Genomic DNA, 22,703 nt, shown 5'->3' with positions numbered 1-22,703 from the left:
CCTGCAACTTAACTAGTTGTCTCTGAAACAGGTATAACATGACCTCTATTGGTGGGTGAGAGAATAACAGAAAACTACAGAGAGAGAGAGAGAGAGAGTGTCAGTGTTATTACCAAAGTACACATAACTTCAGTTTCTTTTATTGCCTGTGGTATTGCTTCAGTACAGGTGAAAAATCACTGACAGTTTACAACAGCTAAAGGAGAATACTGGTGTCATTCAGAGTAACAGCCCATTTATTTAATACTGTCTACGTCAAGTTCACATTTCCCCCAGTCATTTTGCAATACATGCAGTATGTAATTAGATTAAACCCCAAACTTTACGGGGTCAAACCTATACTGCAGTCCAGGCTAACAAAGACGCCTTAAATCAAAAGCCATGGATGTGACAGTAAAGTGTTTCTGAGGATTATTTCCTGAGGTGAAAACACTCAACTCAGCTCAATGAAATACTGAGAAAAACAACAAAATTTCGATTATACCAAAAGCAGGCATCATGTTTCCTGTGATGGATTCTCTCGCTCTGTGGAAGTTTGTTTTTCATACCGGACGAGAATGAACGGCAGCAAATGTCTTCTTCTGACGGGAGGAAGACAAGCGCTGATATCTGCCACTATGCTGACTGTGTGCAGACACCACAGAAGAAGAACGGGACCTGAATCACTGGCACAAACTTTACAGAAACACCAGTATTTTCCTTAAACACACGCTTTCCCTCAGAAAACATAACGTAGGCTAACCAATTACACATTTCCTGCTGCATCAGAAGACGATACAGTTGGATGTAAAGATAGATTATAATACATTTTATAAACATGTGATTTATTTGATGCACAGGTGGTTATGACGGCTCTGCACAACGTCTCTCAGCTGCCAGAAGAGAAGGGAAGAAGAGTGACGCTCAGGTCATCAGTACGGCTGTTGGCTCCATCACATGCTTCTTCATCTGCAACAACACACACATATACAGGGTTCATTCTCTGTCTATGTCTGTGTGTGTGTGTGTGTGTGTGTGTTTGTGTGTATATGCATGCATTTGTGTGTGTGGGTATCACAAACATTTACATAGAGCGACTTAAATTGCTACATGTAGTGTTTTTAAACTTCAATATATCACAGTCAAATTAATGTGATACCTTGGTCTAATGACTGTAAACAAACAGGAGCATGGTGGAGAAGATTGGTCGCCTCTATCTGACACCTATTGTTGTTTTGTTTATTGTTTATTGTTTTATTTAGGATCCCCATTAGTTATTACCGCAGTAGCAACTATTCTTCCTGGGGTCCACACAAAAGACAAGACAAGACGTTCAAACATCACATAATGGACAATCCACAATATCAACAAAACAAAATGAAAGAAAAATAAGAGAAAAAAAAATAGTTCTCTCACATGCATAATGTCACCTCAACTGTAAATGGTTAAAGTAAATAGTAGAATAAGTAAACTAGGTATATATCAGTATATATATAACTGCCCAATACTACTAGTGCACAGTGAAGCATTAGGCCTACCTTACTTAGCACCACAAATACAATCAACCTTCACATACAGAATATCAGATGTAGCCTAAACTGATTTCTTTCTGAATGATTGCTGTTCTTAATTTCTTTTTAAAACTGATCTTACTAGTAATCTGGGTTATTGTTATAGTGTTCCTCAAAATAAAAACTACATTTCTTCCTCAAAATGTTTCTCTTTGTCTTTACTAAGGAGGATCAACATGTTGGAAGTGATTTTTCTCCATCTTCCTTTCCCTCCTTCCTCCATCTGCTGCCAGAAACTCTGAAAGCTTTAGCTCCGTTTGAAGAACAGAACCTCTTCCTGTTTTGTGCCGTAAAGCGATCCAGCAGATTTCCCTCCAGATCCACCAGGTGGAGAAACAATGGAGGATGCAGAGTAGAGGCTGATAGAGGCTGACAGGCTGACACTGATGGTCTGGTCTGTTTACGGTAATTATATTAATGTCTCAAAATGAATGTGGTGATGATTTATTGATGTTAAAACTCTGTATGTAGCACCTTTAAAGTGATAAGAACATCAGCTAAATACCTGAAATGTCAAGTGTGAATGTAAATGTGTCACACCTGTTTCTCTTTCCTCCTGGCCTGCATCATTTCCTGCTGCTGCTTCAACCGCACTTCCTCCAGACTCATACAGCCACCTTTAACACCCGCACACACACACACACCACATACATACACACACACACACACCACACACACATACGTGCACACACACAAAACAAAACAGGACACATTAAACATATTGAACATGATAAAGTGTTTCTGTGTGTGTGTGTGTGTGTGTGTGTGTGTGTGTGTGTGTGTCTCACCAACACTGCTGGGGTTGATGGACACGTAGCCCATCGCTCTGCTCAGCCTCAGCTCCTCCAGAGCAGCAAGCTCCGCCTCTGCCTCTGCTCAACCAATCACAAAGAAGTCTGTCACACATCACACAACACAACATTCAAACAATCAGGCTAATATGGACATTGTCCTCTCAGGTGTTGTTGTCATTTCGGGGCTTTTGGATTCTACCCGGATCCTTTCTTTTCATCTGGCAAAAATGAATGGGATTTTTGGATCCCATTTGCCAATCATTCTGTTCTTAATGAAATAATGTGAGTAGACATGATACAACAAAGTTATAACATATGTTAACGTGTTACTGGATTAAAAAAAGATGATGTGTTATCCTCACGTCACAAAGCCACAAAATGCTGGGATGCTAAGCTATTTTTTTTTTTTTTTTTATTGCAGCTTCTAGACCCACCAGAATCACCTCAACAAATAAATCAATGCATAATAGAGGAACCCACTCAAAAACAGTCAATGTTAGTATTGGACATATAAAAGCAATCATTTTATACCCCTATTCATGTTAGACTGACAGGGGGAAAAACACAGGAGAGGACAATGAGGACAGATCCGATTTGGATTCAATCAAGCTAACACACCACAGATGGAAAGTGAACTTGACTACTCACTTCTCTGGATCTCTTTTCTTTTCTTGGGGTTCGGGGGGATGACTGTGAACGCTTTGTGACTGAAACAGAGAATAAACACATACTCTGGTTCAGTATCTCTGTCAGGTTACATTGGCATTTAGGCATTTAGTTGATGCTCTTCTTACAATGAGTGAGCATTGTCTGCCATGAAGAGATTTAGCTCTGCAAACATTTCTCAGAGGCAGAAATAAATTAAACCAAAGCAGAATCTAGACCCGGACCCTCTGGTAGCTCTCTTTGGCATTACCGATGAAGATGATCCTCATCTGACATCTGCAGAGTGCCGCATGGTTGCCTTTGCCTCACTTTTGGCTAGACGCGCAGTCTTGCTCAAATGGAAAGATGCTGCCCCGCCCACACTTAGTCAGTGGCTTCGAGACATAATGTCCTGCCTTAAATTGGAGATGATACGCTTCTCAATCAGTGGCTCTGGGGAGAAATTCTATAAGACCTGGGGACCCTTTTTGACAAACTTTCATAACACCCAAACGATATAATGTGACATGCATTCTATCCCTGCCCTTGACACGAAAATAACACCTGACTTCATGGAAATAGCTACATCCTTAGTTTCATTTCTTTATTTCTAGATACTGTGCCTCATACCTATTCTAGGTAATTGAGAGGGTGGGAGGGTAAGGGGGTGGGAGGGTGGGGGGGTAGGGACGTCTCATTTTATTACTGTCACTATTATCACTTTTTATTTTTATATGATACTACATTGATGTATATTTTGTAACAGTGTGGAATATGCCTGTCCAACCCTGGGAACTTTTGTTGAAAATCTCAATAAAAAGATTTTGAAAAGAAAAAGAAATAAATTAAACCTCAGTGGGCGGAGCCGAAGAACCACAGTTTATCAGAGTGGAAGTTAACTAACTGGTAAACTTGAATGGTAACGAACTGGAATATAAACAGCAATGATTTATTTTTTCACTCATTCATGATCAGGCATCATGATGTTGAAGGTCAGCAACTGGCTAACTAGCTTACCTAGATCTTATTATGGTTCAATTATTTTTTTTCAAGTTAGTAGCAGAGCGCTAGGCTTCATAATATAAAATCTTTTCACTTGGCTTTAGTCTAAAGTTTCTTAGGCAAAAAAAACTGTTGTTCTCTGGCTCCACCCACTGAGATTTAACTCAACCAATCAGATTATTTCTGCCTCCGGGAAACGTTTGCAAAACTAAAACCACAATCTGCCCACTGTGGCCCCTCTTCCAGCCCCACAGTCAGGTCAGGCAGGTTCTGACTGCGATCAAAACACTAACCGTTAGACTCCGTTGGATCGAGTCATTTGCATCGTAAGATAAAGAGTAATTATGCAAGTTTTAGCTGACTGGTGCCAGGTGAGAGTTAATCCCCTGATTTGGCACTGGTGCAGCCTAGAGGCATCTCTACTCATGTTTTAATGCCATGTTGCTTTCTAATAAACTTAAACATGAACTAGTGATGCACAAATATATCGGTTGAATATCGGAAATGGCCGTTTTTTGCATTGTTGACAACAATCGGCTCATCGGCCGATAAGATTAAATCCACCGAGGGCAGTGGCCGATACTCATTAACATATATTGCGTCACTAATCTGTTCCAAAGACGTTCAAGTTTGAATGGAAGGACAGCCTATTTGTTTATTTTAATTAAAAAAGGCATTTTTGGTGATGTGAAAGAATGTTACAATGAAAGATGTTCCTTAAATCTATATGTTCATTTGCTTTCTATTTATTTAGTTCAATTTCAAAAAGGGCATTTTTGGTTATGTGAAAGTTGTTGTAGTAAAAGCGGATCCTTAAATCTATATTCATTGCAAAGTATAATGAAGGGCAGAATATAGATTATTTTGGCAGGGAACAAATAGGTCAATACGAAACAAAATATCGGCAGGCTATCGGTATCGGCCCAAAATTTCCATATCGGTGCATCCCTAACATGAACTTTGGGAAAGATGGACACTGCTGTGGTGGGGGGTGGAGTTTGTTGGTGTGGAGGTTAACATGGTAGATTAAGAATTACAACCACACAGTTTAACATGAACATGCAACATTAAAACACTAGACAGCATCATGTTATCTAAATCTGAATAAATGTTATATTCATTTTAAGTGTTCCCTCCTCCTGTATGAAGTTCCCTCCTGCCTGCACAGTCTGTGGCTCCTGGCTGAAGTCCAATCTCAAAAACTGTCTCTGCTAAATCTAGAGCTGCAACGATGAATCGATTAGTCGTCAACTATTAAATTAATCGGCAACTATTTTGATAATCGATTAATCGGTTTGAATCATTTTTTAAGAAAAATAAGTCAAAATTCTCTGATTCCAGCTTCTTAAATGTGAATATTTTCTGGTTTCTTTACTCCTCTATGACAGTAAACTGAATATCTTTGGGTTGTGGACAAAACAAGACATTTGAGGACGTCATCTTGGGCTTTGGGAAACACTGATCCACATTTTTCACCATTTTCTGACATTTTATAGACCAAACAACTAATCGATTACTCGAGAAAATAATCGACAGATTTATCGACAATGAAAATAATCGTTAGTTGCAGCCCTAGCTAAATCCTCACGTTCCTGCTACTGACTTTCAGGAGGCTGCATTTGTTTTATATGTGTTTGTTCCTGGATGTTTACTCCGTTCCCCTGCCTGCCTGCCTGCCTGTCATGCCTGCAGGTGGTAAAGCGTGTGGGATTAAGCCGCTGCAACAGATGGTTCAGACACAGCAGTGTAAAGCTGGATCCTGCAGGACTACCTGGCAGGAGGTTCCCACACTTCTCCATGTCAAGCACCTCCAAACAGATACACATTACACCATGAACCCCCATTTTGATTACATTTTGTCCATCTGACAGGATATTGGTATGAGGCTTCAGCCAATATGGGTTTTTGAAGGCTAGTGCCAATATTTTTGCATTGATGTTGCCTGTAACCACTGATATATCTTTAAATTTTTATATTCAAGTATTCCTGGCAGTTCCTGGAAAAGCCTATGAAACAGCATTTAGAGCATCATGGGACACTAAAACTCACTGAAACCCCACTGAAACCCAGACTGATGAAATTAGTGTAATAGTGTCAGCAGCTCTTTAGTGACATCACACCTATTCAATGGTAGAGGAACTCTGGGAGACATTACTGCCTTTAAATGAAGAACTAATTTACAAGAATCATTACTGAACAATTAAATGAATAAACAAAATGTTCAAAGAAAATAAAATTTCATTACAAGGTTTACAGACAGTTTTTCTGTAGCTGTGTTCAGGGAGGAACCTCTGTCATATCAGCAGTGGAAAACAGTGCTATCTGATATTTAATAAAAAGCATATCAATATCGGCTCCATGCAAACCAATATATTGGTACATAATTAAATATACATAACTACTGTAGCTGAGGAGATAACAATGGACACCTGTGATCAGAATAGTTTCATATATTTTCTTACTTTTATAACTTATAGTGCATGAAGCACAAATCAAATTGAACTGTTCCTCATTCTTTGTGGACCCAAGGACCCCTGGGTCTCCTATGGCAGTGGTTCGCAACGTGGGGCCCGGGGACCACCAGGGGTCCTTGAGGGGGTTCCAGGGGGTCCCCAAGCAAATTGATGAATTGTTAAACTTCAGCATTATTTCATTTACAGGAAGTTAACACAATTAAAGAATGTAGAAGAATGACTGTTCTGATCATAGTTTCACTGTTATCTCTCTACCTACAACACCGATAGTCATGGAATTCTGGCAAAATCATATCTGACAATAAAAATATTCTCAGATTTGGGTCTGAGAGACAAAATCTCGTCAAATGGGGGTCTGTGGCTCTAATGTGGACTAGATTAGGGGTCCTTGATATGAAAAAGGTTGAGAGTCACTGTCCTATGGGACCCAACATTTTAGACAAATCAATAATGTCTCACCTCTGATTTGCATACTGCATCTTGGCTCTGTCTGTCCGCTGCTCCCTCTGGGTTTCTCCGGGTTTGGAGGTGACGGCTCCATGCTTCGCAGGACCGGTGGTCTTCTGGCAGGTCGGGCAGGTTTTGGGACAGTTCCCAGCCGGTTTGGGAGCGGTGCAAGTGGACCTGGCTCTCCTCTCACACCTGGCTTTGGAGGCTGCGCTCTGCTGTTTGACTCCTTCACACCTGTTGCTCTGCGGACATCTTGGGCAGCTCGCCGCCCGGCTTTGACGCGCAGCGGGCACTTTGAGTTCACTTTCTGCTCGGTTTGCCGGTTTTGTTTTCACCGGTTTGCTTTTCTCCAACAACAACTTTGTTGTCGTCTCCACTGGTTTCGGCTTGATAACCTTCGTTGCTGGCATTTTTTCCAAATAAAAATAACCTACACAAACTCTCTCTCTCCGGGTATTGCGTCCTCACCTAACATGTGATATATGGATGAGGTGATCATCTTCTGTCGTTATCTTTTTCTGTTAATAAGCCTTGATACTAAAATGAAAAACCTCACCTTTTCGTCTGCAATGACGTTAAAATGAGGTGGTAGCTAAGGAACATGTACCTTAACAACGCCAGTGTCAAGCCCGCAGAATAGAGAATAGAACTTCTGGTCGGACCTTTCAAAATAAAAGCCCTATGTTTAAGGAGAAGTCTTGTAGGCTAAATGAAAATTCCTGTATTTTCTTTTCTTTAATGAAGAACAGGCAGTCCACGCACCTTAGCATTTTTACTGTTCAATCCCCTGGGCGTCTATTAATTAAACTTTATGGAAAAATCCATGCATTTAATAGGTCTAGTATATTTGCCACCAAAAACTAAAATTTCTTTATTTTGACTATTTCTTTACTATTTTCTACATGGAGCAATTACTGATGACTGAGAAAATACTAGGTTATGATTTGGTAAATGTGATAAATCATTAGACATATGTCACCAGATACACACAGTAGAGCACACATCAGTCCTAAATGCTGATGTGTTTGTTTGTTGTTGTTTTTTGTTTGTTGTTTTTGCAGATCGCCTATAGCTTCCACATAATTTTCAGCCAATTTTTGTTTGAACGTTCCTCTCCATTTTAATCATAAAAACTATGTTAAAGTTAAATTTGGACTCATTTAGGCTAAGGTATGTATGTGGCACTGTTCATGTGACTCCAGAGACAGGTAGCTCCTGCAGAAAACAGCCTTGACCAGCCAAACTGTTTGCAGGTGAAAATATATTGTGGGCACTTTTATCCTGGTCTTAGCTTGTCTACCAGCATCAGTGTTGTAATTTACCACTTTAACCAGCATCAGACCATCTCTGCCCAGTTTACAGTAAGATCAGCAGTACCATTAAAACACAGCTCAGACCATCAACCAGCTTTACCTGGTCTAGGCTGGATTTTCAACAATGTCTGTGCTCATAGTACATTTGAATGCACCATAATGCTATTTAGCTAATGTTTTCAATATATGTTAAAGGAATAGCCTACTCTTTGTTGTTCTATACATCCCAATAGTCTATCAATGATTCTTTTTTATTTGTTTCAAACCTTCTTTTTTCGTTTTCAGTTATACAAACATTTCTTGGCAGAGCTGGTCTGGAGGCAGACATAATCTCATTGGTTGAGTTAAAGAGCAGCTCTGTCTCTGAAAAATGTGTAGCCAACCGCAGCCAATCTGAACATTTTACGCTTTATTTTGAAGGCAATATCAACCAATTTCCGGCATTGTCCTGTCTGTGTGTGGCTAGCTTGACGCAGCTGCAGATTAAACTATCTGACGCACTTCACTTTGTTGACAGTATGTGTGCGAGGCGCACAGCTCAACGTTAAGTCCTGTCTGTTGGCCAGTATGTCCGTCCACTGGCAGCTGATCCGATTACTGACATGCAATACTACACCAGTCACATGACCAGACCTATAAGAGCTTATTAATCATTTATATAAGGGTAGATATTGGTTATTTTATGTTTTAGACATTCTCCTGTGCCCATGCACACACAGACACACCCTACCGAAAAAGAACTACATCAATTCTATAATACATTTTAGAAGGATGCTATACAACGAATATTCATATAGGAATATTATAGGAATACCATAGGAGATAACAATACCATATCGAGGACTTGGAGCCAAAGGGGCGTTAAGTGCGATTTTGGGCGAATATGAGTATTAGGCCCTACATATCAATTGAAAGGTCTCAGTGAGATCTTTTCAGTGCCAAGAGAACACAATTGAAATCATGACCCATAAGTTTTTATTAAGCAAAAACTGAAAGCCGTAACAGTAAAAGTAGGGTTTTGTTTGCTGCCAAAAGGGCATAACTGCACTTCCGCCCTTTGACACCTAAACCCCACTTTTGACACTGAACAAGCATTGTGGGCAGAGGACTTTAACAGCACTTAGGTCAACTAAAAATGCATGCTGACATAAGTAATCCTAGCATGGCAGCATGATCACATAATGTTCAGTAAGTATCCTATTCATATCCTAATTAATATTCTAGGCCAATATTAGATGAATGTAAATATGTTAATATTCCCATGAAATAGTTAGGCCTATAGATTCAAAATGTTATTTTATAATGTTAGGAGTGTGAACTGGTCAAGATGAGCTCTGATAGTCAGACTGCTGGTAGCTGAAGTTCTCCTTCAGTGTTATGAGGAGTTTTAAAGGTCTTTTAGAATCGTAGTTTAGAATCAGAAGTAGTTTCTTATGTCTATAGAGGTTTATTAAAAAGGTTTATTAAAAGTTTTTAACAGAAAAAATGTATCAATCAATTCGATGTGTTCCATGTAGCCTACAATTTTAAAGGCCTTGGTGAAAGTTGCTGAGCATTACTTCAAGATAAAGATATTCATTCTGATCTTGTTTTATATTTCAGTGTTGATTGAAGTGTAATTGCTAAATTTGTATTAAAATGAATGTGTTTTACAATTGTTGTATTGGCTGTATTGGAACAATGTTTGTGCCAAAAAGGCATATTTCACTCTTTTGCCATTTTTAAAAAAGTTAACAAATATAATTCAACTTAAACTGTAGCAGTATTGTTTTGATAGCAATGCTCAATCTGATAACACAAAAAGTTAAAATATTGTGCTGTATGTGGTAACGGCAGTTTTGGCTCTCCTGTAAAATCTACTATAACGCACTTACCCTCGATATATAAGGTGACTATAAACTCACCACTGAGTACTGCAGATACACTAAAGTTATGGAAATATTATTATTATTATTATTATTATTATTATTATTAAGTATTATCGTGTTTTTTGTCGCACACACACATACATTTACAAATCCAAATTAGACCAACTACAGATGTTTTATAGGCTCTTGGATGTTTTTATTTAAAAGCCATGTTCCCTGCCCTGACACGCACACGCACGCACACAGGCGCACACACAGTTTTGTAGAGTTTTGTGTGTGTGTGTGTGTGTGTGTGTAGTGTAGTGTAGTGTAGTGTAGTGTAGTGTAGTGTAGTGTAGTGTCTGGTCCTCCTGTGCTGTGAGTGGTGCTGTCTCGCCTCTGTCGCTCTGTGAAAACCGCCTCCCGTTGCATTTCTCCAGCGGACTGACCAGGCCCTCGCAGCCGCTGCACGGTGGCCCCAAGCCGGGTTGATTCCCAACTCGGACCCGGCAGGTACGGTGGTGCTGTATCGAGGGACGCAACGTTTTCCTCTGGCGGTTCAATTTCTGGACTATTCTGCAAAAGCAGCCCGGGATATCCCGAAACCCTAAACAAACTGCGACACGCAGCCCGTGCACATCACAAACAGGCCTGTCTGCATTGCAACTTTGTATTATTGGCAGAGCTGAAGCCAGATAATGTGAGGTGAGGCTGGGAAATTATTGTCTGAGGGACGGTGACGCGCACTTCACTTCAACCTCTGCGCTGTCAGACTAGGAAGTGAGGTTTACACACGCCCATTTCAGCTGTCGACCCTGGAAAAAAAAAAGCCAAAATCCGTTGATCAGATACAGTAACAGACTTTTATAAACATGCAAACGCTGTTGGATGTGCGATACAGAGAATAAGCTGCAGGACGCCGCTGATTTCGGGAGGTAGGTGACCAGAGAGCTTTACGCAGAACGTGGAGATGAGAATACCCCCCTCCTGTTTGTTAAAATGTTATTATCGTGAGACTTGTTCACTGTGAAGGCCTGTCTCCATCTTTATTTTTTATAGTCACATGCATGATCGCAGGCCTAATTAGAATCAGAGCTCAGTGTTACTAATTGCCGTCGCCGTCGTCCGTGAGCCGACACGGGAGCGACAGACAGGCTGCGGGCCAGATGTCAGCATCTGCCCGGTGTGCGTGGAGTGGCACCTGCTTGCGTGGTGATGGTGCGTGGATTTAGCTGAGTGCAGGCTGCTGACAGAGCAGGACCAGCGGGGTCTGGAGCCCAGGGGTGCTCACACATTTTCAAGGACCCCCCCATGTGAACACCCATGAGGCCACGAACTCCCGTTTGGATAAGATTTAGTCTCCATATGGGAATATTTATGTTTTCGCTGGTGATTTAGAGCTGTACTAGCCTATGTAATTGTGGACTCTATAGGTGGCGATCATGATTCTCATTAATTCTCTAATTGGGATCATATCTAGTGAATTACATTGTAGTGAAGTTAAACTAGTCCTCATTTTGCCGGGGGACCCGCAGGAACCCGCCTGGGACCCCTGGGGTTCCCCGGACCCCACTTTGGGAACCACTGTAGCCAAATAAAACCACATGCCCGGCATACTGACATGTTGTTTGTCAGAGGCCCGAATGAAAAGCAAAATGAAACTCCTACTGAGTCTGTCTGTTCACTGTCAATAACTTGCTGCAGTGTTGCACATGTTGCCTGTTACTATAGTAACTCTGTGATACATTTTAGTAGAATACTATAATCTCACCATAACGATATAGAAGTCCCTACAGGAATATTATTTAAATATTACAGTGATACCATGAGATAGTATTGAAAAAAAAAAAAGTATGCCAGTGTCATGTTTAAATCACTTCCCAAAACAAACTTTTATTGAAAAGCTTACCTTTAATCCTCGTCTGATTTTAGCCAAGTTGCCTCATTCATTATTGAATTGAAACATTTCTATAAGATTTTGATTTATTTATCGTCATTTGTTTGTCTTTTTTATCTCTTTGCTGTGTTTATTTTTACATTACCTTCAGTTTTTATTTTGCTCTACATGCTTTCTTCCTCGCACTTGTTCCTTGTGAAGCACTTTGTAACTTTGGTTTTGAAAGTTTATTATTATTGTTATTATTGTTATTATTCCTTTTTCAAGTGTAATAATCTAGCTATCTATCTATCTATCTATCTACCTGTCTATCTCTGTCTATCTATCTGTCTATCTATATCTATCTATCTATCTATCTATCTATCTATCTATCTCTCTATCTATCTGTCTGTCTATCTATCTATCTATCTATCTATCTATCTATCTATCTATCTATCTATCTATCTATCTCCTCTCTCCTACAGTGTGCTAAAGTGCTGAAGGATGGACAGAGAGCTGGTTCGGCAGAGCCAATCAGAGCACGGCGAGCCCGCCAATGGGACCGGCCCTCAGACTGGCCCCGCCCCCTCCGCCTCCGCCGCCACGCCCGGCTCCTCCGCCCTCGTCACCCCCACCCCTCCCCGCCTCACCCCCAACCCCACGCTGCTGGACTCCCCCCCGCCCACGCTGACCCCCTCCTCCTCCTCCCCCCCGCCCCCCCTCACCCCCGCCCCCTCCCTCTCCACGTCACACGGACCCAAAGCGGCGGCGGCGGTGGTGGCGGCCAGCGGCGCTCCGTCTCCCCACACGCTCATCCCCGGGCCGCCTAAGCTCACCTCCACCGCCAGCCCCACCCTCCGCACCTACTCCCGCCCCATCCTCCCCTCGCCGACGAGCATCTCCAGGACGCCCGCTTCTCCCACGACACAAACCCCGAGCTCCGCCTCTTCCTCCTCCTCTTCCTCCTCCTCCTCTTCTTCCTCCTCCCCCGCCGTAGCCAGCACCGCCTCGCTTCCCTTCTCTCCTTCCTCTTCCTCTGTAACGCACGGCAACGCCACCACGTCAGCCAAGACCTCCACCACCCTGACCAATGGGAACACAAGGCCCGTCTCCACGCCGACCTCCACACCGATCACGCCCTTTCATACGCCGGCCAGTCCGACTGGCAGACAGGTAACTGACGCACCCACATGCTGTACCTAAGCATTCTCACACACACACACACACACACACACACACACACACACACACACACACACTGCTAGAGGACATACACCCATTGCATAAGATATGTTTTTCCCCCATATACCCTATTCCCACGGCGGCCATTTTGAATTTACGTCACACTCGAGGTGGGAAGCGACCTGAAAAAGCATCAAAGAATCAGACAAACTTTATAATTTCACAGATTCCCCACAGAAAACCATATTTGAAACAAATGGAAGAATCCAGAGGCATAAGTTCACATTTTAAGACAATTTGGCTCACTAGCTACCAGAATCTAGCCTAGGTAGCTAGCTAGAGGCTAACTAGCTAGTGGCTAATTAGCTAGCTAACTTCACTGCTAAATTCAAGCAGTCTTTGCAGTTGTTGCTCCTGAGATTTCTAGTTAACTTGCCGTTTCTTAGTTGTCTCTTATTTGTTGAAGTAACACTAGTTTTATACACCAATCTTCTGGGTAGAGTTTCCCAGCCCGTCTGTGACGAAAGTTCAAAATGGTGTTTTTCTAATTCTAGCGGATAACTGTTTTTAAAACTGGTATAACTCATGAACGCATTATGTTATCCCATCCAAATTTGGTACAATTGTGCACGTATCATGTCTCAGCCAACCTGTTAAATTTGGTGTCATTTCGCCAACTGGGGGAGCTACAGCAACCTGTTACATTTTAAATGATCGTAACACGGTGACTGTAAATCGTAGAAACACAATTCTTTAATAATTAATCTTTAATAATTTTGCCTTGGCCTTCACCTTGTGGTCCACATGGGAACCACAGCATACTATGAGAAACATGCCAGCTATATGAAGATATGACAGATAGACAACGTGGCTACAACAGAGTTTGATATGAGAAAATGTTTCCTCGATCTAAAGCATCAGCGGTAAACGTCAGGTTTTGGTGTCAGTCCCTCAGAATCAAAGAGCGAGGGCTTCTTTCTAGAGCCGCCATTTTGCACCAAGAGACGTTCAACAATCATACAGGGAGAAATCCATCGTAGAAGAGGAGAGAGACCAATTTCTCCACCCACAGGAGCAGGAGAGAGACCAGAATGCAACGCAGCAGAGAAACAGGTTGCGTTTTGAGTATAAGGGGGCGTGGCCTCAATCAGAGACACGCCCCAATGTTCACAAACGAGTTGACTTGCTAACTAGGCTGTATTTATATGCCCATACGCCCTCCTTTGAAAGGCATTCTGGGAAATGTAGTAAATCAACTGAAGCAGAAGTAGACGAGGCAGGTTGAGGGAAAGTGGGTTCACCAAAAGTGTAAATTACAACGATGATGGGCCTGTCTAACAGAGTATCCCAGGGTGGATTTCTCCTTTAACGCAGTTTCTTGTGGTGTAAAGATAAACAGTGGAGCAGTGGAAACGACCGCTTGTCCGACAGATAAGACACATTAATGTGTTATGAGGATAGTTTTTGCCGTCTGTTTACGGCAGCTTATATAGATCTCTATATCAGTGAGACACAGACCTTCCTGACCCAAACATGTAGTAACACCCCGGAGGTTTATCTCGGTCCATGCTGCGGCTCCACAGTGCTGCTGTGGCTCTGCTGGCTGGGTCAGTGTCTGCCTGCCTCTGTCTGTTTGGGGTTGTCACTTCCTTTCTGTTTGCTTTCATCTGTGTATGTTTCACATCCTTAGCCTTGGGTTTGATACCTCCTCGGCTTGTTTACTGTGTGAATAATTGTTTTGTTGAACTGTGGGCAGCTCCAACCTCACACACACACACACACACACACACACACACACACACACACGTGGGCAGGCATGCGCTTTTGCTTAGCCATGCTCCCTTTATCTGCACTGACATCTGTCTTCGTTTCTGTGCCAGACAATTTTGCATATTTGAAACACAGTATTCAAAATTCTAAATTTGCATTGTTTGCTCTCTTTGGTTTCCACCCTCTACACACACACACACACACACACACACACACACTCTGTCAACCTGTGGGTTTGCCTGCCTAAGAAATGTAACACAAGTTGTAGACATCCTGGCTCTAAAGCTCTCCTCCCTCCCTGTTGTGCTTCCCTTCCCCTCCTCCCCTCCTCCCTCTCCCTTGCCTCCCTTTGTTCCAGGTATCACAGGCCCATCCCCTGGGCGCACCTGGTCTTGTGCGAGCCAATCAGAGCACCTCACCTGTCAGGCAGAGGGTATCCCAGCAGACACTGCTCCTGGGGAAAGGTCTCAAAGGGTCTGGCCAAGACCAGGTGCTGCTTAGAGCTCAGATGGTAAGCATGGACACACGCAAACTCATATTTACACTGATTTTACATTTCAGGTGTTTAGCTGGAGTATCCAGAGCGACTTATAATGAGAGCAACAGATAAATAAACTTAAATTCCTAGATTACCAACATTACAGGTGGCCAGTAGTAAGGCTCAGAGTTATGTGCTGCATTCATGTTACATAGGAAAGATGGTAGATTTGAGATTCCTGCTGGAAAATACCGTTCACAGCAGCTTTTAGGTGATAATACAACCAGGACCTCAGGATTTGGCGATAGATCCACCAAATCTCCAATTTACTGAATTCTGATTTCACCAAATAAGCAAGAATCTGAAGTGTAGGGAGTGATATATTCATTGTTTGATATATGTTTTTGTTTTTATTTTATACTGTTCTACTGCTTCTATTTATTTGATCTTATTCATTTTATTGTTCTTACTTCCTCGGTGCCTCAAGCCCTTTGGCCTTATTCTCATTTTATCTGCCTTGTCTGGTTTTATTTTCTTTTGTAAAGCACTTTGTAACATTGTTAATAAAAGTGCTATATAAATAAAGTTTATTATTATATTATTATTATTATTATTTAAAACAAACAAAATGAACAATTTTCATCACGTGAGTCAGTTTGTTGATCGTAGCTCTTAAACTCTTACCTGCTGGATACTTGTGTTTGTGGCGTTTGGTTTGCTGTAAAACATAAACTACCACAAAACGTGTGTGTGTTGAGTGTCAAACGGCTTTGAATAATTATCGCCAACAACAGCCGAAGTCTACGGAGAACGTTCACAGTGTTTGACGATTTCAAACGGCTTCGAACGCACGAACAAGTCGGTGCTCTGGGGTGTCAGGTCGCTCAAACGAGACGTGAACACACAACACTAGTGCTATGGGTGATATTCCTGTGACTCTCTAGGATGATCATGTAAGAGACAAGAGCTAGGAAAAGAAATGGATAGAAACAATAAAATAAATAAAGAATAAATGTAATAAACGCTCAGGAGAGAGGTAGAAAAGTGTTTTTATTTTCACAATGAAAGCAAATTAGACCAAAAGGAGGAAGTGATAAGAGAGGGGATGTTATTCAGTGGAAGAGTGTGATTCATTCTCTCGCACGCACACACACACACACACACACACACACACACACACACACATGCACACTCTGTTTCAGTGCTTGAATATTTGCTATACTCTGTGCTTGAATCCCTGCTCTCCTGCATTTATTTATCCTCCTTTATTCTCTCCTTCTCCTCCTCCTCCTCATCTGTCCCTCTTTCTCCCTGCAGCTGATTCTTACGTCTGCTATGCGACCTGCCTCATCCTCCTCTTCCTCCTCTACCTCTTCCTCACCTTCCCCCCCTTCCTCTCACCCTGCTTCCGCTCAGGTGAGCCGCTCAGCAAGTACGATTGTGTGTGTGTGTGTGTGTGTGTGTGTGTATGTGCCAGTGGTGGAAGAAGTACTCTGATCCTTTACTTAAGTAAAAGTACCAATACAGCAATGTAAAAATACTCCATTACAAGTAAAAGTCCTGCATGAAAAATCCTACTTAAGTAAAAGTACATAAGTATTTGCAGCAAAATGTAGTTAAAGTATTAAAGTAAAAGTAGTGGTTTGGTCCCTCTGACTGATATTTTATTATATATGACATCATTCAATTATTAATACTGAAGCATCAGTGTGTAAGCAGCATGTTACTGTTGTAGCTGCTGGAGGTGGAGCTAGTTTGAACTACTTTATTTACAGTTAGCTAGTTTAGTCCAGTGGTTCCCAACCTAGGGCTCGGGCCCCTCCAAAGGGTCACCAGATAAATCTGAGGGGTCGTGAGATGATTGAGTTCTGACTTTTTGTCTAATCTTTGATTTTTGCTGAAATATTGGATCATTTGAACATTTATTGAAATGAAACCATGTGAGGTTTAGAGGGAAAAATCACTATTTGGTGGAGCTGTTAACAACTCATAGACATCTGAAATGTGACCCGACTACACACTGCTTTTTGTAAGACGTCAAAAGCCAAAAAGGTTGGAAACCACTGGTTTCATCTTTAACAATGTGTTGTATTTTAAAAGCTTGTTATATTATCCACTGTGTCAAATCTCCATCTGAAAAGTAACTAAAGCTGTCAAATAAATGTAGTGTAGAAAGTACAATATTTCCCTCTGAAATGTAGTGGAGTGGAAGTATAAAGTAGCATCAAATGGAAATACTCAAGTACAAGTATCTCAAAATTGTACTTAAGTACAGTACTTGAGTAAATGTACTTAGTTACTTTCCACCACTGGTATGTGCCACAATATTTAAATCTTTAATCCTTAAATACAACGCAGGAAAGTGTAATAGTGAAAGTTTGTAGAGTTTGAGATGTAACTGTAACATTTCTCTTCTTCTTCTTCTTCTCTGTTTTCCTCCCCTCTCCTCTCCAGCTGCAGAGTCTCACCCTGAGGCCCCCGCCCCCCGGGACGCTCACCATCCCCCCCTCCCTCCGCCTCAAACCCCCCTCCTCGGCCCCCCCTCCCCTCTCCCGCCCCCGCGCCCCGCTCTTCCCCCCCCTCAGGCCGCGGCCGCAGCCCGGCGCCACGGCAACGGAGAACAGCCCGACCGCGCCTACTCGCCACCTCTCCGTCCCGCCGCCAAGTAGGTCCCCGGTGATCGCTCACCGTAATAATAATGAGTGTTTGCCTGTGCAACATGTCGCATGTCAGGAAAGATTTTTTTCCTTTGTTTATCTGGGGAAAGTCAACAGAGCAAGCTTACTGTCAAAGTCAAAATAGGTGAAGAATCTGCCAGTAAACCAAAAATATAAATATTTATTGATTACCTGGAAAAATACGTGGAGTCCCAATTATGTGATGGTGATGAAAAGCTACATGGATACAGAGACAAAACCCAAAGTACTGATTACGTTTGTTTTAACCAGCAAATATTTGGTATGGTTTCTTGATAAAAGTCTAAAACCATTAACCGATTATCAAAATTATAATCCATTAATTTTCTGTCGATCGACTAATTCAGTGGTTCTCAGCGTGGGGTCCGGGGACCACCATGGGTCCTTGAGGGCATCCCAGGGGGTCCCCAGCAAATTGATGAATCGTTAAACTTCATTATTTCATTTACAAGAACAATTAGAGAATGTAGAAGAATGACTATTTTGATCATAGTTTCACTGTTATCTCTCTACCTACAATACAGATAGTCATGGAGTTCTGGACAAAATCATATCTAACAATAAAAATATTCTCAGATTTGGGTCCGAGGGACAAAACCTCATCAAATGGGGGTCCGTGGCCCTAATGTGGACTACATTAGGGGTCCTTGATATGAAAAAGGTTGAGGACCACTGGACTAATTGATTAATCGCCTAATCGTTTCACCACTACTACTTTATTTATCCAGGGCAATTCAACCAGTACAACCACAGTCTAACTACTGCTGGTCACAGAGCAGCTATAGCAGCTGGGGGTTCAGTGCCTTGCTAAAGAGCACTTCAGCAGTAGTTACTGAGGCAGGAGAGAGTGTGTCTCTTTCACTTTCTCCAACCACATTTTTCCAGCTGCTCCTGGGATTTGAACCGGCAACCTTCCAGTTTTGAACGCTGTGTGTCTTTTTGTCACCTCCACGCTCTCTCATTGACATTTTTGCCCCTTTTCCCCTCCCTCTACTCTCTCTCTTTCTTCCTCTCTCTCTCTCTCTCTTTCTCTCTCTCTCTCTCTCTCTCTCCCTCTCCCTCTCTCTTCCTGCAGCTCTCTATTCTCCAGTGCGAGCCGTCCCTCTCAGACCCAGACTCCACTCTCCAAACGGCCACAGAGCGCCACCGCCGAGGCAGAGCTCGACCTTCCAGCCGATCGCCGCCGCTGCCGCCCCCGCCGCCCCCGCCGGTCAGGCCCCTCCCATCAACAGGCACCTGGCTGGACCGAAGAGCTGTCCGTTACCCCAAACCACGCACATGCCCGGCCAATCCCAGCACAGCTCGTTATCTGTGCCCAACCCCATGACGCCTGCTTCCCATTTTGAGCGGTCACCATCCGCGGCGAGGCAGCTGCAGATCATCGCCCTCTCCTCCGGCCGCCAGCCGCAGTCCGGCCCGTTCACCCACGCTTCGGTCCAATCGGCGCCTCCCGCTGTGGAATCGCCCGAACTTGCAGGCCAATCACAGAGGACGTTGAGCGGGGAAGACGTGCTTCCTCTCCCTCTAAACCCGTCATTGCCAAAAACGACTTCTCCCCTCCCTTCGCCTCCTTCTCTCCTGTGTCCATCCTCCCCTCTCAGTCGGGCCGGGCCTCCGACACACTCTCCGGTCCAACAGGGGGAGAAGCAGAGCCGGGCGAGGGAGAGCGAAGAGCAGAGAGAAAGAGGAAGAGTGACTGGGCTGAGGCAAGGGACCGGGGAAGAGGGAAGTGTTGGGAAAGACTTGAGGTTGGAGAGAGACGACCAAAGAGAACGAGAGAAGACGAGCGAGGAGAAGCAGAGACTTGTGACCGAGAAGGAAGGGAACCTTGTCGGTCAGAAGGAGCAGAGAGTTGAAACGGTTAGAGAGGAAGAACGAATGGAAGTGACCGAGGAAGGGCAGAGGGAAAGAGAGAGGACAGAGGGAGGTGAGGAGAAGAAGAAAGAGGAGGAAGAGGAAGAAGAGACTCCCATGGACCAGTCTGAGAACCTGACCAGTCAGGTTTTCCACCCGTACCAGAACTTAGAGACTAACCCAAAGCTAGGCGCAGTTACAGTTCAAGACTCCGCCGCAGAAACTAAACCAATTCTGGGTCTAATCCCGGTCTCAGCCCCAGTTCCAATCCCAGTCTCAGTCCCAGTCCAGGTCCCAGTCCCTGTCCCAGTCCCAGTCCCAGTCCCAGTTTCAGTCCCAGTTCCAGTCCCAGAGGTTTCTATCCAGAGTCAGAGGCTACCGGAGCCTCACAGAGACGTCCAGCCAATGAGCCAGGAGGATTTCTGTGAGAACATGTCGACTCAGTCCGACAACCAGTCAGGTACCTCCAACACACACCTGTAGAGCTGAGTTGAGTGAGTAGAGTAGAGTAGAGTAGAGTAGAGTAGAGTCAGTGGTGGAAGAAGTACTGAGATCTTTTACTTAAGTAAAAGTAGCAATACAACAATGTAAAGATACTCCATTACAAGTAAAAGTCCTGCATTCAAAATCTTACTTAAGTAAAAGTACATAAGTATTGGCAGCAAAATGTACTTAGAGTATCAAAGTAAACATACTCATTATGCAAACTGTCCCCATTTAGAGAGTTATATTTTTCATAAATTATTGGAATATTAATACTGATTTATTGACATACATGTACATGTAAGCAGCATTTTAAAATTGTCAACGTGAAGCTAATCTTAACAATTTAGCTATACTTTTGGGTAGTCTAATCTATAACAATGCTATTTTATAGTTATTTTATAAAGATGATCAAATGTTTTAAATATAAAATATTGATCTGAAAAGTAACTAGTAACTATAGCTGTGAAATAAATGTAATGGAGTAAAAAAGTACAATATTTCCCTATAAAATGTGGTGGAGTATAAGTACAAAGTAGCATAAAAAGTAAAAAGTAAAGTACAAGTACCTCAAAATTGTACTTGAGTAAATGTACTTAGTTACTTTCCACCACTGAGTTGAGTTGAGTTAAGGTTAGGCAATTGTCATCCATTTTCACAGTGATAAAACGCAGAAACATACCAATAATATACACAAAAAAAACCAACAAATCGTTTAGTTTTGTCATTTCCACAGTGATAAAACACAGAAGTAACTTAAAGGTGCTGCACGTAATATTTTAACATCAGTAAGTCATTATCACATTAAGTTTGACATCAGTGTAATTATCGTAAACAAACAAGCTGTCAGTTTCTCACAATGGCAATGACAGGAAATGTGGTCTTAATTTTGAGAAACATTCGCACTAACAACACCACTGAAGTGAGACAAAGGCGGCCAATCATCTCATTTGTTTACATTTGACAGTGATGTGTTTATGTTTAAAAATGCTACATGTGGCATCATTAATAAAACACAGTGATAAAATACAGAAAGGAGATAAGATTGTGCAGGTGAGACGACAAGCAAAGACACAACTGAATTAAACTGTAGAGATTTATTCATCAGACATTATGTCAAAATTGCATCTTTCAGTAGACTTCATTAAGAGGTGAGAGCTTTTCATCAGACTTGTAGATGCATCAGTTTATGTTATTGATTTATTGATTGTCCATATTTATCTTTTTGCTCTAACACCACTCTTCCCTCTGCTCCTCCAGCTCTGTCCAGCCTCTCCTCCCAGTCTCCGCCCTCCTCGCCCTTCATCGTCCCCTCAGCCGATAACCCCCCCCCGCTCCTCCCCGCTCAGCCCGCCCACCCGGCCGACCTCAGCCTATCACAGCACGAGCCCGAGAAAGACGACAAACCCGTCAGCCAGCCGGAGCACCCGACCGAGACCGAGGCCGAACGCCTCGGCCAATCGGAAGATGAGTCCGAGAGCTTCGGCCAACCGGACGGCGGGCCCTGGGCGCCGAGGGCGTGGCCTGAGGGAAGACAGGTCCTGACTCACCTGGTGGAGGGCTTCGTCATCCAGGAGGGGCTGCAGCCATTCCCTGTACGGACACACACACACACACACACACACACACACACACTGCACAATTAGGTTTACCTACCATATTTGATTAAGTCATACTCAGGGTTGGAAATCCTACCCAGAAGGCAGTGAAGCAGATGTAAACAATAACACACTTAACCGGTTTTTAGACAAAAAATTTAAAATGTACAACAACATGATCCTTTGATATAGGTCAGAGATGAGCTAGATGCCAAATTACCAAAGGTCCATAATGTTGATCTATAATGTTAGCTAAATTTAGCAGTTAGCTTCATGTTACATTTATCTTTAAACCAGTTAGGTTGAATTGAAAGTCAACAGTAACAGCCTTATCTTTAGTGCAAACATTAACTATGTATGCTAACATTATGCTTCATATCTTTAGTGACACTTCACTGACAGTCAAATGGTTTATGTTAGCTCTGCCTCTAGCTAACACTAGCATTAGGTGATTTTAGCTGGTTAAAACTGCTACTGTTAAAACTAGATGTCAGCTACTACTTACATTATTAATCATTAATTAGACCTAGTTGGTTTGGAGTTAAATATATTGTTAACAACATGAAGTAGCTGACTGCTAAAATGAGCTAACATGGATCAGCACCATGGATGAATGCAGTCTGGTTGCTGTAGATTTTGATCTGGACCTTCTTTGGTAATTTGGCCACCAGCTCTGCTCATCTCTCCACGA

General features: G+C 42.6%; 2 protein-coding genes across 3 annotated transcripts in view; one reads left to right on the top strand and one right to left on the bottom strand.

Annotated features, from left to right (window-relative positions):
- Positions 1–124: 124 nt before the first annotated feature.
- LOC139638960 (epithelial-stromal interaction protein 1) lies at positions 125–7,551 on the bottom strand. Of its 2 annotated transcripts, none has more exons than XM_071513004.1 (5): positions 6,925–7,551; positions 2,993–3,051; positions 2,339–2,422; positions 2,056–2,167; positions 125–948 (listed from the first exon to the last, which is right to left on the bottom strand). In XM_071513004.1, exons 1-4 carry the CDS (start codon positions 7,323–7,325, stop codon positions 2,085–2,087), a joined length of 627 nt encoding a protein of 208 aa, XP_071369105.1. In that variant the 5' UTR covers positions 7,326–7,551; the 3' UTR covers positions 125–948; positions 2,056–2,084. The 2 variants fall into 2 exon arrangements, with proteins under 2 accessions (XP_071369105.1, XP_071369104.1); XM_071513003.1 differs by having other exon boundaries at positions 2,091–2,167.
- Positions 7,552–10,779: 3,228 nt separating this feature from the next.
- LOC139638952 (polyhomeotic-like protein 3) overlaps positions 10,780–22,703 on the top strand; it is a 20,374-nt gene continuing 8,450 nt past the window's right edge. The window contains exons 1-8 of the mRNA XM_071512992.1: positions 10,780–11,010; positions 12,437–13,124; positions 15,262–15,414; positions 16,699–16,797; positions 17,836–18,046; positions 19,153–19,609; positions 19,679–20,391; positions 21,675–22,009. Coding sequence (XP_071369093.1) covers positions 12,456–13,124; positions 15,262–15,414; positions 16,699–16,797; positions 17,836–18,046; positions 19,153–19,609; positions 19,679–20,391; positions 21,675–22,009 — 2,637 coding nt within the window. The 5' untranslated portion in view covers positions 10,780–11,010; positions 12,437–12,455. The remainder of the gene's footprint in view (positions 11,011–12,436; positions 13,125–15,261; positions 15,415–16,698; positions 16,798–17,835; positions 18,047–19,152; positions 19,610–19,678; positions 20,392–21,674; positions 22,010–22,703) is intronic.

The sequence above is a fragment of the Centroberyx affinis genome, unplaced genomic scaffold (assembly GCF_046629955.1).
Source record: "Centroberyx affinis isolate AG114_WGS23_722 - 3 ecotype Tasmania unplaced genomic scaffold, CSIRO-AGI_Caff_v1 ptg006693l_1, whole genome shotgun sequence".
Lineage (NCBI taxonomy): Eukaryota > Metazoa > Chordata > Actinopteri > Beryciformes > Berycidae > Centroberyx > Centroberyx affinis.
The sequence above is the reverse complement of the archived record's forward strand: the minus strand, read 5'-3'. Positions and strand labels throughout refer to the sequence as shown.